General features: G+C 46.9%; 1 protein-coding gene across 1 annotated transcript in view; it reads left to right on the top strand.

The window, feature by feature from the left end:
• The first annotated feature begins 10,291 nt into the window (after window positions 1-10,291).
• Window positions 10,292-17,690, top strand: part of ADAM8 (ADAM metallopeptidase domain 8) — a 161,372-nt gene continuing 153,973 nt past the window's right edge. The window contains exon 1 of the mRNA XM_078640406.1: window positions 10,292-11,177. Coding sequence (XP_078496532.1) covers window positions 10,292-11,177 — 886 coding nt within the window. The remainder of the gene's footprint in view (window positions 11,178-17,690) is intronic.

Below are 17,690 nucleotides of genomic sequence, written 5' to 3'. Positions count from 1 at the left end.
CTTCAGGAACAGCGCCTCCGTCCGGCGCAGGGCGAGCACAGCAGCCCCAGCTCAGGAGAAACACCTCCGCCTTGGAAGCAGAGACTCCGTCCAAGTTAGGAGCGCAGCAGCCCCAGCTCAGGAGAATCACCTCTAGCTCAGGAGCAGAGCTTCCTTCCATCATCGGAGAGCCGCGGCTCCAGCTCAGGGGAGACACCCCACCACAGGAGCAGCGCCTTCTCCCCAGGAGCGGAGCCCCCTTCCAGCTCAGCAGCCCCACAGCTCGGGTGAAACACAAACCTCGCAGCCCAACACGAGAGAAACACTCCACGCCAGGAGAAGAGCCTGCACCCATTCCAGGGGCCCCTCAGCACGGGGACACAGCCTCTCCAGTCTCCACCCTCAGCTCCGGAGCAGAGCCGCCACCTCACATTTCAGGAGCATCCAGCGCCGCATCCCAGGCTTAGAAGCTAAGCCCTGCACCCCCCGCTTTGGAGCAGAACCCCTAACCCCAGCGCAGCTCAGGAGCAGAGCCCTCAACCTCAGCTGAGGGGATAGCTGCATACCGCGCCCTAGCCGAGGAGCCACTCGTGGGACCCTTACCGGCTCTGCTTCTAGGAGCTATGCTGCGCCTCTGGACCCTCCTGGGGCTCTGGGGGGTCTTCGGTAAGTAGTACTCATTCATTTACATTCTGCCTGTTATTTGTGTTCTGTGGAGACACTCACTGTGAAATGCGGGAGGCGCGTGGGGGCTGCACGTGGCCAAGAGGGTTCCATTAGCGCAGTAAGGACGCTGTGTGAAGATGGCGCGTCAGTGAGCTATAGAGAGATGGCAAGCTACAGTGACTTTTAGTGCCCATCAAGACGAATGGGGTATGAAAGGTGGAGAGGGACAGACGGAGCGTGAGAGAGAGCGAGATACACGTAGAGAAAGAAGAGGGGAAAGAACAAGCAGCAATTCAGTGCAAAGAGATGAGAGGGCAAACTAAGTAGGTGAACTGAGGACAAAAGAAATGCACATGAAGGAGGTTTGGGGGGAAAACAAAAAGGAAGCGCGAGAAAGAGAAATAGAGAAGCAACAAAGAGAAATAAAACGAAAAGCAAACATAGGTTCTTTGCCGATTAGTTTTTTCGTACATAATTAGGGAAGTATAAGCCATGAAAGGGACAATTCCTTTGAGCGCTGGCCCCATAGGGGGCCTGGGGCAGCCTGACTCATAAAGCACAGCTAGCAATCTCTCTTGGGCCGGCGGGCGTTGAGCTTAAATTTCCATATTCATTGTAATATACATAAAACGACAAGAGATTAGAGTACTGTACCACCAGTATGAATGTTTGAGTAATATGTACTTATGGTCTAGTGTCTCCTAGTATTACTTTTTCTATAAACCGATGTTTTATTAACAAAAAATGCGCCTCGTTCTTTGAAGGAAGGGCTTTGTTTTATGGTGATTATTGTGGGCCCTGCATTTGGTGGGGATATGCAAGCTAGAGCGTGGACTCAGTTCTTTGGACAAGGCGAGTAACCTTTGAACTTCACCCTTGAATCAGATTTCAGGCACTGCTGTTTCTTGCCTATAGGGCTCAGGCGAGCTCATTTGAGATGACGAATGTCCCGTGAGTAAAGGATTTTTGGGGGAAGCTGGACTGTATTTGAATATGCCTTCCTATGTTTACTTGTTCGGTGTTGGTGCATGGATGGACGATCCATTCCAGGTCTTCAGGATCACCAATTACTCTGACTTAGATAAACTCTAGAAAATAAATCTCAGGAGACTGTGCAGAAAACCTGGCCTGTGCATGGCCCATGGTTGGGCAACCCAGAGTCGAGAGTCGTAACATAACGTGTATTTGTAAAGTGTACGTTCACCTAATACTACCAGATGTTTATCGAACCAAACACACATGACCCATGAATAGCGTAAAAGGGCATGTTTTTAGGACATGGTTGCATATCATTAAGTTTATTAAACAATAACATCAACTTTGCGAACTAAGGCACAATCCAATTGCCCGAACATCACGTGGCCACTCACCTCTCACACCAACTCCCCCCCACCCCCCCCAAACATCATACCTCGCTCCATCCTTCCCCGCTCCCAACCTTACATTCTTGCCGTATCCTCAGGTTCTCTTTCTTTATCTCCCAAAACATCCTCCCCTGAGCTCACTCATCACCTATCGCACAGCTTTTTCTCCTCTTCTCTGCTCTTCTCCCCCCCCCCCCCAAGTGTGTGGAAGAGCCCGCATGTAACTCTCCACCCCCCAAGACTTCCACTTACTACCCCTGCAACCTGTCCTAACTTTGTCAAAACAACACTGTAATAAAAAACAAGTCCCCCATCCCTTCACCACTTCAACATGTAGGGTGGGTGGGTGGACGGACAAACTTCTAACTAATAACCAAAAACCTTCCCGGTGATGCACAGGTCTGGAAGAGGCAGATCACGCCTCTCGGAACCCTTATATGCAAATTCCCAGACCTGCCCTCCCCCCCCCCCTCTAAACCCACCTATCCACACCCATGTCCTGTTTGGGGCACAAATACCCCTGGGGAAAGACTAGTCTGTGACATGCTTGTTCCCGGGGGTCATCATTTTGACCCAACGGTACTCATTTAATCAATCACAGCAGTATGAAAGGCTGAGTGGACCCACCAGGATTCGAACCTGTGACAAGAGGTCGAACACAGGACCCTACAGTGGATGCCTTGGTTCACTAGGCCATCAGACCCAAGCCGCATCATCCTATTCTCCTGTTTTTAGAAGTTTTCCCTTTTCTTTTATGTGTTACTTGATATAGTAGTTTCAGTTTGTAGCCCATGGAAGTAGGCCACAGGTACATCTCAAGATATTGTATTTTGAAGCTACAGATTGTCCTTTGCGTTTTATCGCCATTGAGGTTCATCCAGGTTTGATGGTCGTGATGTGGCTCTTGCGAGTGTCAGAATGGGCTGATGGACTTCTTGAGGTTGTGAAGTTGATGTGTTTGTGATCCGGATCTGTGTGGTCGTCAGTTTCCAGGGTGGTGGTAGGTCGTAAACAAAATCGGTGGAAGTTCTTAAATCTCCCCATTATGAGTCAACAACAATGTTTGCTTTGGAGATATGAAAACTTTTTTTGGCTTTTCCCTGATCCCATTAATTTCCTTAATATGGTGAAAAATTCAGATAGCCTCAGGGCTGGAATGGGCATTTATCCCATCAGGCATTTCCCCAGGGGGCTGGAATCTTTGGAGATTCCTAACTGGGCCCTTCCTGTCTGATAATACCACCACAACTCCATTCAACCGCCGGGAGCCTCTGCATTGTTGTATATATTCTGTCTGACCGCCTCAGTGGCTTATCAAATCTGTGTCTAGACTCACCTGTTAAGAATACTTTTTCTCCAATCTCACGAACAGAAGCCCCATTTTTGAGTCTTTAATCTACCCATAGGAGCACGGGCTCTGGGGCTTCTAAGCTAGATCAGAGCCCCCCCCCCCGTCCACCGGAGAGGAAATACATTGAAACATGAATCTCCAAATTACCACATTCCCCATAAGCTTATTATTCGTTTACCCTCTATACCATTCCCAATCTTTGAGCTTCTTTATGATCACAATTTGCCTCATTTGTCTCCTCATTTCCGCAGTCACTCAGTGCGCATCCAATCATTAGCGCATTCATCCTGTGAACACCCTTATTATGCCTTCCACCTGGTGCGGATATCCTCATTACCACGTTCACACTATGCTATTCTCCTTATTTATTCTTTAGGATTCTCCTAGATTCTCCTAATTACTTTGTGGGAATCTTATCTTGGTATTATTCACTGGGCGGAACTCCTGACTAACCGAATTGAGCCTTTATATCCCCTCATTACCCTCACCCACTGTGTGTAAATCTCCTCACTACTGCTTGTGCCTCTCTTTGTTGACTGTTCACTTTTTAAATCTCCTCCTTACTCCTGTTGCTCTTTATAAATCTGCTCATTACTCCATTTGTGTGAATTTCCTTCTCGCCACATGCCCCCTCTGGGAATGTAGTTATTCTTTCTCTTTCCTCCTTGTCATGTCTCTTTTTGTTCCATTTAATTATCACTCTATTACTCATTGATCAAAGATATCAACATTGCAGACCTCTGCGGAGGTCATGAAAGTACATTTATACAAACAGTTCTCCAAGAATTATTAAAAAAAAAACATTGTTCAGATGGTACCAATTTTACAGAGCAATGATGTGTGATGTGCCCGCCTCAAACCCCCCCCCCAAATTAACCTTGACTTTAAGTATACATTGTTCTTTTGCGCAGAAAAGAAAACAGTTCCTGCTTGTGCTCTAGATTCTTTCTTCTAAGAACTGAGGGGCAGATTTACAAGAAACTGACACATCTGTATAGATGCGTTAGTTACCCTGCGCCTGGGTGAAAAACCCTTGCGCCACCATAGATGCGCAGTATTTACAATATGATGTACTATGACGTGCTATTGGCGGAAAAGTCACGTGCTGGAGTCGTGTCGCAAGCACAACGCAACTCCAGCAATTTGTGTTGCAGCCTATTCCCAATACACGGTGTCGCTCCTTACGCCTGCTCATCTCCCTAGATGCGTCACGTTGTAAATTTGCCGCATTGTTGACGCCGCCGTTGGGTTACAAAAGTGACGCAATGGCAGCTCAAAAGTGTTGCAAGGGGCATGTAAATCTGCCCCATAGGTTTCATAAAATTGCGATTCTGCATACCGGAAAAAAAAGGCAAACAAATAAAACTTAATTTTAACCATGGGGGGATTCAGCAGGGGAAGAAAAAAATGCATCTGTGAACAAGAAGATTTTCAAATCTTTCCCTAATTGGCGAAAGTCCTCTTGATACTTCATCCTGAGTGGCAGAGTATTCCAGGGATGTGTGACTGGATTGTTAATGACTTTCCTCTGAATTTCATTTCTCTGGCATATGTTGGCTATGTTGGGTAATCCCTAATTCCTTGTTGGCTGGCCTGGCGAAGCCAATGATCGAAGGGACTTGGGGCCGCATTGGTGTGATACTTTATGCATATGGCCTAATATCTTAAATTTGATCCTGTGTCGCATTGGGAACTAATCTGAATTCATCAGTGCTGGTGTGGTAGGTATTAATTTTTTGGTTTTAAAACAGGTTCTTGCTGCTTTTTTTGTATGATTGAATTTCTTGTAACTGTGGTTTTGTAGGCCTGCATAGACGTTGTCCTTGCCACAGTCTAGGTGCAGTAGCATCATGTCTCTTGTGAGCCCGATAACATGAGTTGATATGAGGAAAGATTGGGTGTGCAAATTCAGATCTAGGAGCAGTAGCATTGCTAGACCTATTGGCACCCCGCTGAGTCTTACGCCGGTGCACGTAAGAGTGTGGGGGGTCGGGGGTGGCTTTCGACAGGCTACTTGTTCTAGCGGGTGGGTGGTGCTGCCTTCAAAAAGAGTGCACTCACTTTTCCCTCCCTTATTATTTCACCTTCTCTCTAACTCACCCTCTTTATTTTTCTCAGCCTACCCATTCCCTCTATCGATTATCCTTCTCTCGCTGCCACTTTTTGTTTACACTCTTTCCTTTCCCCGTCTCAGTTTTTCCTCTGCCCACACTTTCTGTCACCTTTCCTTTCTCCCTTCTTCTTGCACCCTTTCTCTGTCCACTCTATCTCGGTTCTTCCCTCCTTCTCTTACTGTTTCCTGGGCTCTCCACCTTCGCCACCCATATCTCACTCAAAGGTAAGCATTGGTGAAGTTTGCGGAGTTCCGCTTAGCGGAACACCGCAAAGTGACAAAAACCTCTGCCGCGCTACACGAAGTTCAGTGAGCGGCGGAGTGCATTAGGGTCATGCCGTTCATGGTGATTTTGAGCACCGGGTGTTTGTCTCGCGCTATAAAATCATCACAAACAGCACCATGCTCAGCGCCACAGGGCGCAGCTTCCTTTCTGCTGCTCGAGTAGATTTTCTAGTCGAACAGCAGCTTTCTCAACGCAAACTGAAGGATTCTCAAAGCGAGTGTCGTGACCTGCCGCGACCACTCGCATTGAGAAATCCGATCCTCTGCGTTAAGAACTCACGCTATAGGAGGTTAATTTTCCTCGTTCGCCAACTAGACCTTGGCGAGCGCAAGCAAGGAAAAATCTCACCAGGAGGTGGATTTTCCTCGCACGCGCTCTCCAACTTAAGGGTTAACGAGCACTGGCAAAGAAAAAAACTCTGCGGCACTTTGCGGAGCTGAGTTTTTTGGAACTCTGTGTGCCTCACAGAGTGCGGAAAACTGCGCGAACAGAGTGGAGTTCTCTGCCCAGGGTTACTCAAAGGACACAGCTACAGCTCAGTTACAGATTCTCCTGATGCACAAGGCCCCACATGGCTGTTCCTTAGCACCCATGGCTGTCTCCTTAAGGATTGCTGGCTGCCAGGCGTCTGTGGGGCATCTGAGGGCATGTGGCAGGTGTTGTGGGTGCTCACAATACCTGAAAGGACTCAAAACAGCAGTTAAAGGCCAGGGTTATGGACGTGGTGGCGTTGCTTCCGCTGGTAGATTTTCCTCTATATTTCTGACTTCCTCCAGAAACTGAAGATCTTTCATTAACACCTATTCTGAATTCACCACCAGATTCGAACAGTAATAATAATAATAATTTTTACATCTCTTTATTTCGAAGCCCCAATGGGATCCATTCTGATTTGGAGCTCTGATATCCTTTTCTGGGAACAGAGAGGAGCAGCAGTTACAAAGACAGAGGACTTTAAAGGTAAATCTGGAGACCGCATTGGGGGTGCGGCTTTGCAGGTGGGCAGGAAAAGTTCACAAACTCCACCCCCTTCGTCACACACACTTGTCTTTCTGTCTGTCCTACTTTGAAGTTCAATGTCCTGCCTTGTTTGCCCTAATTTGGCAGGGTATGCCTAGACGTGGGCCCCTTGCTCACTTTGCCACTGGATTCAAGCTAACTTGGCTGATGAGGGGTGTTACCCCGAAACCGGTCCCAAGATGCTTGTTTCCGGTCCAGGGAAGATGTGGCTTGGCGGTTCGGGCTGGACGATTCCCATGTGGAATAGGGTCTAGACTTATTTGCATATGGCTGGGTCTGAACTGGGGTGGCAAAGTGAGCTAAAGGATGATGATGGATTCAACCCAGATCTGTGACTGGGGGTGAGTGTTTGAAAAGTTTCAGCGCTCCGTCCATCTTCTCGTTGTGTTTACTTTGTTCACCCTAAGTTGGCAGGGTATGCCTAGACATTGGTCCCATGCTCACTTTGCCACTGGATTTAAGCTTGCATGGCTGGAATGGGGTGTTACCCCAAAACCAGTCCCAGGATGCTTGTTTCCGGTCCAGAGCATGGCTGATGAGGGGTGTTACCCCAAAACGGTCCCAGGTGCTTGTTTCTGGTGGCTTGGCAGTTCGGGCTCAACTGTTCCCATGTGGAATAGGGTCAAGACTGATTTGCATATGGCTGGGTCTGAATTAGGGTGGCGACGTGAGCTAAATAACAATGATGGATTCAACCCAGATCTGTACGTTTCAGCGCTCCGTCCATCATCTCCTTCTGTTTGCTTTGTCATGGAGAAAATGAAATCATCCCAGACAATATGTAATTATAATGTTTTTTTTGTTTTAAAGTATATGTGCATGTGGACTTGGATTAATTGGGGATTGGCCTCGACTCAGGAGGTCAGGCTGTGGAATCCCAGGAGGGTTTAGACGGATTACTTACACCGGTGTAAACAATTCCAGGGTGTAATCAATGTGGATTAAGTGTCCCCAGTTTGATATAGTGCTGACCTAGCACCTATGAGGAGCGAGGCGCTTTGCAGAAAACCACTTATTGTACGGCGGGGGAGCTCGAACTTGAGGTGGAGTTAAGCAGAGTCTGTGTGTCTGGTTCATGTGAGAAGGGGTTACAGAAAGAAGCTTGGAAGGAAACTAGGGAATTAGCACGCTATTCTCTTGGTTTTACTGTTTCAATATAACACACTTCTCTCTATGTACAATATGTAATTTGCCAAGAACCACAGAATGTTTTGGTCAATAAACAGAGTAGGGCCCGGTTCTGGGGTCCTGTCATTATATCTATCATATAATTTATTTTTCTGGTCTGGGTGGGCAGGCTACATGCTTCTGAAATGTCAGGCAGAGGGGAGGATGCGAGGGGTGAGGTCACAATGGAGAAAGGATGCGAGGAATGGTGTCCCAATGAAGAGAGGCTGTGAAGGATGACGTCACAATCGAGAGAGGACGAGAAAGATGATGTCACAAAGGAGAGAGGCAGCGAGAGATGAGGTCACAATGGAGAGAGGATGTAAGGAATGATGTCACAATGAAGAGAGGCTGTGAAGGATGACGTTACACTCGAGAGAGGATGAGAGAGATGATGTCACAAAGGAGAGAGGTGGCGAGAGAGGAGGTCCCAATGGAGAAAGGATGCGAGAGATGATGTCACAATGCTGGACAGTTGCGGTAAGGGATGTCGTCATAATGGAAAGTCAGCACCAGAGGCGGAAGTGAAAGGGAACTAATAGAAAAAGAGTTTCAGTACTTTTAATTTACAATGGAGTAGTTCCGCCGATTTTTCTAACCATATTTTGGTTTCTAGTCCTTTGTTTTAGTGGTTGCCGCGTTTCGCATTTTTTCTCTAGATTTAAACTTTATTTTCTTTTTGTGGTTAATTATTTCACTTGGATTCCTGCTCACCAAGGGCAGGAACTATTGAGAACATCTTAAGTGCTGATTTCCGTTCCCCTGGAAGGCGTGTAGCCACTGGAGTGGTTTCCGAGTAACTCCGTGGAGCTAGTGAGGGGAGGATGATGGAATGGCCATCACATTATCACCACAAGGAGTTATTACGTCACATGGAGTGAGGCGTCACTGTACGGAACTATACAGCAACACTAACATGATACGTTGGCAAGTGCAACGGCTAACTTCTTGAGCATGGAAGTAAGGAAGTAGAATCATTATTTTAAGAAAAATCTCGCTTTACCCCACCTACCCACCCTAGAGCGTCGGCACTCTGGCCGCCAACCCGTCTGCTTCAAGGCACCCAGCAGCCTGATCTGCAGTTCTCTTTGCAGTTTTATGTAGCGCCAACACGACCCGAAGGTATTAGAGCGCTTTACATGAGCACCGGTTAAAAATAAGGACACGTTCATTTTGCAGTGCCAAGGCACATGCCGCTGGGCTGCGGAAGGGGGGGGGGGCTTCGGTTGCTTCGTTCAGGTGCTGGTAGTTGGTGGGTGCTTCCTAAGAGACTGAGTCACGTGAGTCACTTCCTCAGATCACACAGCGTGCAGGGGGCTGAGTCAGCACCTGGTTCTGAGAAGAACCCCGGCCCTGGTCTTGTACTGGCACCGAGCAGTGAGCATCAGCCCTCCAGGATTGCTGTCATGTGAGAGGGCCCCAAAGCCACCAACCAGAGGGCTTCCCACCAAGGGCACATAAAGTGACCCATGTCTTGAAAGGTAAAACTTGGCAGACAGACGTCGCTTTTCCTGCTCGAAACCACATCTGCCGTCACTACCGGGACATCAAATTCCAGGGAAAAGCGATATTTTTCTATAAGACCTTTTGGGATCGATGCGTCATTGCTCACGTTTTCAGCCAGTATTGACCGCGGGTTCTACCAACCCCACAGGCCAGCAGAGAATACTGTGCTACTTTGCGAGTCATCAGGGGAGCATTTTGAATCTGGTGTTTTATTAATCAAAAACGCATTTTTCTGCTTGCCAAAATCAGTGTGAAAGTTCGTCTCTGCTATACCGATTAGCCCTCTACCTTTGCACCTGTTGCCCGCTGTGGTCGCGTTGGTTGCTGCTGTTCTTTTTTTGGACCGCCTACCCCTCGCCGGACCCGCATCGCTGCTTGGCCACAGGAGTGCGCCGGGGGAACGTGTTTGGAGACACAGGGCGCTGGTCAGTCTTGCAGGGCTGCGAGCAGCGTGGTCAGGGACTCCATATCCCAGGAGTCCCTGATAGCCCGGCTGAGAACACCTGGGCCGCTCTCCCTGCAAGCTCCGCCCCCTCACCAATTACCCTCCCTATATACCAACGCTTACTCCCCGCTGCGCGGGAGCGCGCGGGAGCGTGCCCGGGAGAAGCCCGGGACAAGGGCGGGACCGTCTGTGGCCGTCCGGGGCCGCTGGAGGCCGGGCCGGGCCACCCAACTAACATCTACGGTTCAGGTACTGATAAACCCGACTGATTTCATATCTGATTTTTGACTTTGTTACTTCATTGTTGTGTAGCAGGGGGGTTTCTTGCCTTATGGCTTGCTCAACAAGTATTTCTACCCTGCTGCCTCCTACGGGTGAGGCCGAGTCTGCTGTCATGGGCCCTCTTGATTCCTACTTTAAACGACTGCCACAGGATATTGATAAAGAGATCGCTCTGGCGGAAAGACGAGCAGGGCGTAGGCTGTCGATCGAGCTTCTGAAAAACCCGCCTGAGAAACATCAAGGTCAGAACTTTCCTGCGTTGGTTACACCTCTGTCATCTATTGTATTACCAGCCACCCAGGACTTATTACTTGACTTGCCCATGTTTACTGAGTTAGCAGATACTTCTTCCATAGACATTGTAGCTACTAGTCTACCTGTTGTGCATCTTGATGTACCTAGTCAATTATCTAAAGGGAAAGGAGTTTTAGAAAAACCCTGTGTACAACTGGAAGTGATTAAACCTAACCCTTGCCCCAAAAGGAAATGGGGAGCTACTGTAAAAAAATCACAACCACAAAAACCCGCAAGAAAGTACAGGAAGCTGGGTACCAAATCATCCCCAAGCCATGTCCCTACAAAGAATGGCGTTGTAATGTCAATGGGGGAGGCCGAAGCAGTTCCAGTAGAAGTGGACCCTATAATTGTGTCGCCCACTACAATACTGGCGGTACCAGCCCTAGATCCAACTACTATAGCACCCCCGGGGTCACTATCTCCCAATCATGATCTTCTGTTAGAAGTGGGAAAAATAATGCGCTCCCTTCTAAATCCCGTAGAGCTTAGACTTAAAAAGCTAGCAGAGCAACTTGACCATCTAGAACAAGCTAGCCTAGATAATTTTTGTTCAATCAAATCTCTAATTAAGTCTAGCAATAAAATGGGTGAGATTGGGAAACACCAACAGACAGCCGACAGAGACCAAGGAGTCGAGTTGGTTGACTTACAATCCCCGATTGCGAGTGGTATTCCTGTGCAGGACAACGAAGGGGTGAATAGTAAGAATGTATCTGATTTAATGTCCACCACAAGTAACAGTAATTGTGGGAAAATCAAGCCCAATAATAATACAAACAAGGGCAGAAAGGACAGTATAAAAAACCCACCCACCACAACTAGTAAAAATGCCATACCTTTGCCGACCGGTTTGGAAAAAGCTACGGCCAATCGGTCGGGAAATGACAAAACCCGTTCTAGTAATGGCACTGGAAATAAGGCGGGGCCTACCTCCCAGATAGTAATGGGGGGTGGTCCTACAAGGGATGTCCATAGTATCGGAAATGGTAATAATACTAGTGTGTCAGTGGGAAACATTCTTACACAGTGCCGTGTTCCCTTAGAACAAGGCCAACCAAAGCCACAAATAACTAAACTGCTGACTAGGATCCCCCCAGTACAGCTCACCCCGGATTCCTACCCATATGTGGCCATACTTACCAACGTTCCACCCCTACTAGAGGGCCAAAGAGAAACTTATGACACGCTAAAAAATAAGGCCATGCATTGGCTTCGTGTCAATAGACCCCTGCCAGGGGGAGTGGATGGCCTGATAATCGGGGCCAGAAGGGTCAATTGGATAGGGAACACCTTAAAAAAACAGGGGGGTGAGTGTATTATAATTAACTTCCAGGACCCAAGGGTTGTGGGGTTGATTACGGGACCTGGTTGGAATATTAGTATTGGTGGGATTGGGGTTGTGGACCTCACCTTTTTTTATCCCAGACCGGTGGTGAATTACCCTGGGGGCTGTAGGGAGCAATCGAGATCTAGTCTCTGTCCCTGGGCAGAGGCTGGCCCCCCTGTTGTTCCTATATTAAGTTTAAATGATCGCTACAACCAGGCATTTAACCCTCATAATGGGCAGGGGCAGATGAGGTGGGGATGTTGACAGAAACCTGTTGAACAACTAAATTTGGAAGGGGAAATGGTCAGGGGAAGTATCCCAAATGTAACACCGACACCCAATGAAGATGCAATGTGTAAAATATTTGTATTGCCAAACGAGAGGGATGAAAACATTATTGTTCGTTCGGAGGGTTGGGTGGGTGAACTTGGTCTCCCAACTACCATTTGCACTAAGGAGGGAAGAGATGTAAATTGTACAGACATTGTTCTAGGAGAGGATTGTGATTGTGGGAGGCTGACTGATTCTCCGCCAATGGCATTTAATGAAAAGGGGACTTGTGTAGAAAATTCCCTGGAGAGATTTTTGTCATGGAATATAGCGGGGCTGGAGGCTAGATTGTTGTCACAGCATTGGATAGACTTTGTAAGTGGGTTTGAAATGTGCCTATTTCAAGAGACGTGGGCTTGTGACCCAATTTATTTGCCGGGTTACTTAAATTTTTGTATACCAGCAACGAGAGGCCCTAGGGGTAGACCTATGGGAGGCCTCACAGTTTGGATCAAGCAGAACTCAAAAGTAAAAACAAAAATGATTGATCTAGGTTGCAAGGACATACAATTATTGAGATTATCTGTAGGAAAGGGTGGTGTGATAGACATTTATAACATTTATGCTAGGGGTAAGAGTCTTGGGAATTCTGCTACCCTAGAAATTCTATCCGCCTCCCTTGAATCCCAGTCACTTGGAAATAGAGTGATTTTGGCTGGTGATTTGAATAGGACATTTGAGCCTTTAGAAAATACTGCATATCCAATAGGAATAGAGGAAGATGCACTTTGGGGTATCCCAAACCTAAACCTCATACCTGTGAAGCGGTGGACAAAAGATATTTTGTTGCTGAATGCGTTATGTCTGGAGTATGGTTTGAGGGCCCTCAATGGCAGGACAAAAAGCGACCAAGGAGGCTATTGTTCATTCGATAATGGACATAACAAAAGCAGGATCGACTATGTCATCTGTAGTCTTGAGTTATGGTGTGGCGTGGGTGATATGGAAATTAAGGGGAGAGTAGAAAGTGATCATAACCCCCTCTGTGTCTCCCACTCATGGTGGAGGGCCGCACGTGCCAACCCAGTGCCAGGTAGTGAGAGCGTACCTGTTATGGCTAATGACTCAAGAAGGGTGAAATGGCCATATGTGCTGGCCAATTTGGCCGCCTTGGACTCCATCAATTTGGAGGTAGATAATGCTATTGCTGCCATGGAAATAGTAGATCCTGTAATACCAGGCTCCATCCAAATAACTGATATACATGACACATTCTTCTCCCTGATAAAACCGCACTTTATCAAGCCAGTGAAGGCCAACAGAAAAGTACCAATCACATTGGCAAGCTGGTTCAACAAACAGTGTAGGGTAGCCAGACTGGAGTTGGGTAGAGCACTTAAAAGTAGGGATAAGGCCTTGATTAGCGCTACCAGGAAACATTATAATGACAGCATCCGCAAGGCTAAGAAGCGGTGGGATGAGGAGTATTGGGAGGAGCTACTCGAGGCCTCAGGGGAAAAGGATTCCAGACTTTTCTGGAAAATTGTGAAATGGGGCAGAGGGGGTTCCCCCAAAAATCCCGACAACAATGTCGATGAGGCATTGTGGGTCGAGTATTTTAAACCTCAGTATGCTGAGAGCAGGGATATAGTGGCCATAGAATCAATTCCTATGGTATTTTGCAAAAGTGATTTATTTCTAACTAAGGATGCGGAACTCGCAATTTCAACCCTGCAGGGGGGGAAAGCCCCTGGGCTAGATGGAATCCCCTCAGACATTTTTAAACACGACCAGGTTCGGTGGGCAAAATATGTGACCTTGCTGGGAAACGGCCTAGCCAAAGGGGCAAAAATCCCCAATATATGGAAGGGGGCAATAATAATACCGATTTTTAAGAAAGGCGACCGGTCACTCCCGGCAAATTATAGACCAATAAGTTTGCTGGCCACTATGCAAAAAGTAGTGGGGAAGATGGTGGTCGACAAACTTATGGCCTGGGTAGATGACAATAATGCTTTATCCCCCTTTCAGGCAGGATTTAGACGTGCAACTAGTACGGTCGATCAAATTTTTCGCTTCACCATGCTACGGTGGGGGACTGTACTCCTGGGTAAAGGCAGCCTTTATGTAGCATTTGTAGATCTAAGGGCTGCCTTTGATTTGGTGCCTAGGAGCACGTTGTGGGCGGTTTTGTCCAAGATAGGGGTCCCACTTGATTTGCTCACGCTGATAATGCGTCTCCATGAAAGTAATTATGCTAAGGTCCAGTGGGGGAGGAATGGGGAATCTACTACCAACTTCCCAGTTGAGCGGGGGGTACGGCAGGGATGTGCAATGGCACCCCTGCTGTTCTCCCTGTTCATTAATGGCATAGTGGATAGGATATTGGACGCAATGGTAGACGCACCTTCGTTAGCGGGCATCAGGGTTCCGATTCTGATGTTCGCTGACGACACCTTGATCGTGTCCAAGACCCCGTCGGGTCTACAGCGAGCCCTGAACATATTTGATATGTTCTGCAAAGAACGGGGTCTTGAGGTTAATGTAAATAAAACCAAGTTGATGGCCTTTGGGCAAAAGCGCCAATCTCAACCTAGGGTATTCTTGAATAACATCAAATTAGAGTTAGTAAATGTTTTTACATACCTTGGGGTGGAGATATCAAGTAAACTTGGTTGGTCGAGACACATTGAGAAGGCGGTGTTGAAACATCAGCAGATTTCAGGAGCCCTCAGGGTAGAGCAAGTAAAATCCAAAACTAGGCCGATAAAACCTGTTCTTATGGTTTATGACGCAAAAGCCTTGGGCGCAACCCTTTATGGGGCTGAAGTCTGGGGCTTTGAGAGTCTTACCACCCTCCAAAGATCTGAGAACAGGTTTGTGAGAGGGATAACTAGTCTCCCCCAAAGCACCCCATTAATACCGCTTGGCTTTGATCTAGGCAGAAGATCGCTTAGTGACCGTGCCCGATTGAGGCCTATCCTCTATTGGAGACGGCTATGGACAACCGTGGAAATAAGACACTACGCTGAGGGGTTCTTAGCATTAGCCAAATTAGATGTTTTTCGAAAAATTACATGGCTAAAAATGCTAAGGGACGTCCTTGCTGAGCTTGGGCTCTCCAAACTTTGGGAAAATCCCCTCGGGGAAGTATTCCCTAGTAAATCCAGTATCAAAGAAATATATTGGGATTACATTGATCAGAAGCTTTGGAGGAGCGTAACCTCGGAATCCATGGGGGGTAGATTTTTGGAAATTAAACCAAGACCAGCCCTAGAAAAGTATTGGGACTTTATAACTGTTCCACTAGACAGGAAATTATTTTTCCAGTTAAGGGCAGGTTCTCTCCCCTTGAGGTGTTTGACGTCCAGTTGGAGAACTAGTAGTAGTTCGTGCTGCCCGTCATGTGGAGCCCCCAACGAAAGCATCGCACATTTTCTTTTTTTATGCGCGGCTTATGCAAACCCAAGAAAATCTTGGTTGGCTCCTGTCTGTAGGAACCTTGGTGTCCTAAGTGGTATTGAGGGGTTGAGAATTGTTTGTTCTTCCACTGAAATGTCCATCGTAGTTGGAACGGCAAAATATCTGGGGTGGGCATGGTCCATAAGGAGGAGGGCTCTATCCTCTAATGTGTTTTGAATTTTATCTCTTCCGTTTGTTTGATTTATCCTTGCCAATGCCTACTGGGAGATAGATATGAATTTTAACCACAAAATGCTGCTAACATGTATGTCAAGAGTTTTGATTGTATAAACTTGGGAATGGCCCGTAACGCGGAGGATTCTCTACTTTAACATGCATCTAGTTTCAGCATTTTATGAGAAAGCTTATTTTAACTCTAATTGGTAACAATTTTTATGTCTATGTACTATGTATTTTTAATTACAAATTCATTGTTATCGAATGTATGAAGTTTTAAAACTGTATAAATTTATATCTGTGTGCTTTTATGAGTGTATAACTCGAATAAAGCTTTTTCAATCCAATACTGGCACCGAGCAGTGAGCATCAGCCCTCCAGGATTGCTGTCATGTGAGAGGGCCCCAAAGCCACCAACCAGAGGGCTCCCCACCAAGGGCACATAAAGTGACCCATGTCTTGAAAGGTAAAACTTGGCAGACAGACGTCGCTTTTCCTGCTCGAAACCACATCTGCCGTCACTACCGGGACATCAAATTCCAGGGAAAAGCGATATTTTTCTATAAGACCTTTTGGGATCGATGCGTCATTGCTCACGTTTTCAGCCAGTATTGACCGCGGGTTCTACCAACCCCACAGGCCAGCAGAGAATACTGTGCTACTTTGCGAGTCATCGGGGGAGCATTTTGAATCTGGTGTTTTATTAATCAAAAACGCATTTTTCTGCTTGCCAAAATCAGTGTGAAAGTTCGTCTCTGCTATACCGATTAGCATTGAAGCCCAGCTGAACCCTATAACTAAATGTGCTGCACTTTCCCACCACTTATGTCAATTGCAAAGCATTTTCTCGCATAAAAGTAATGCTGAATTACTTATGTGATGTACAAGTTAACCGAGGACAGCCTCTATATATCTCACAAATCCATTATGAAGCACTTCTCTGTCAGCATTTTATAATTACTCAGGTCAAGGGAAGTGTAACGTTCTATCATCCAAGTCAAACCGGATGCACTTGTTCACCACAAAAAAGAACATATTCTGCAACATAGGCAAGTGATGTTCAAAGTCAACGGATAAGCATTTTTTTCAACTCACAAGCCAGTAAAGAAGCACAACACCACTTTTAAAGTCGAATGCAGATGCACTTGTTACAGTAAGTCACAGTAGCATCAGTTTTATACGTTGCAAAGGCACTTTTCTACTGTGACAAGCAACAAAGAGGCAGGTTTGCACTTTGAAAAGCTGTGAAGAGGTACTTTTACATTGGGAAAAGCGATGGAGGAGCCCTTTTCTCCCCTACATGTCAACAGAGACGCCTTATTGTACATCATAACCAGGGGAACCACTTTGTACCTCAAAGGTAAACAGAGAAGCACTTTCCAGCCTATCAAGAGATAATCCCTTTCTAACTTTACACAGCAAGTTTACTTCTAGAGCACTCATTCCCACTCAAGCGGATCACTAGGCGCTATCATTTTTACCGATATCTGTCTCAAGGATACTCAATTTATTGACACCTGAAGACCTCAGGCTAGCTGAGTTAGACCGCTCAGGATTCCAACAAAAAAAAAGTAAAAAAAGATCCTAATGAATAGATTCCTGGCATAGTCTTTCTGAGAGACAGGGCACAAGTGACGTCTCAATGCCAGCAACCTCTAAATTGGTAAGAGGCATGTTGCTTACCCCCTTGCGTGCGCGCGTCGGCCAACGGCCATCTCGAGCCCTACCTCGGTAGTACTGCGCACGTCCATTGGCCGATGCGGCCCCGCCCACCTAATAGAACTCCCGCACCGCGGCGGAATTTGCGCTGCGGTAAAGGAGTTACTGGAGAACCCTCAAACTCTCTGATCCTCTGGGTACGTGGTTCGGAATAGTTTCAGAGCAGCAGCTAATACCCACCACAAAGTGGCTGGAGCTACAATGACAAATGAAATTTTAATGGACTGACAGTTTCATAATTATGATATTGGTTGCAAAA

The sequence above is a fragment of the Lissotriton helveticus genome, chromosome 5_1, assembly GCF_964261635.1.
Source record: "Lissotriton helveticus chromosome 5_1, aLisHel1.1, whole genome shotgun sequence".
Lineage (NCBI taxonomy): Eukaryota > Metazoa > Chordata > Amphibia > Caudata > Salamandridae > Lissotriton > Lissotriton helveticus.
This window is presented reverse-complemented; position numbering and strand designations above follow the sequence as displayed.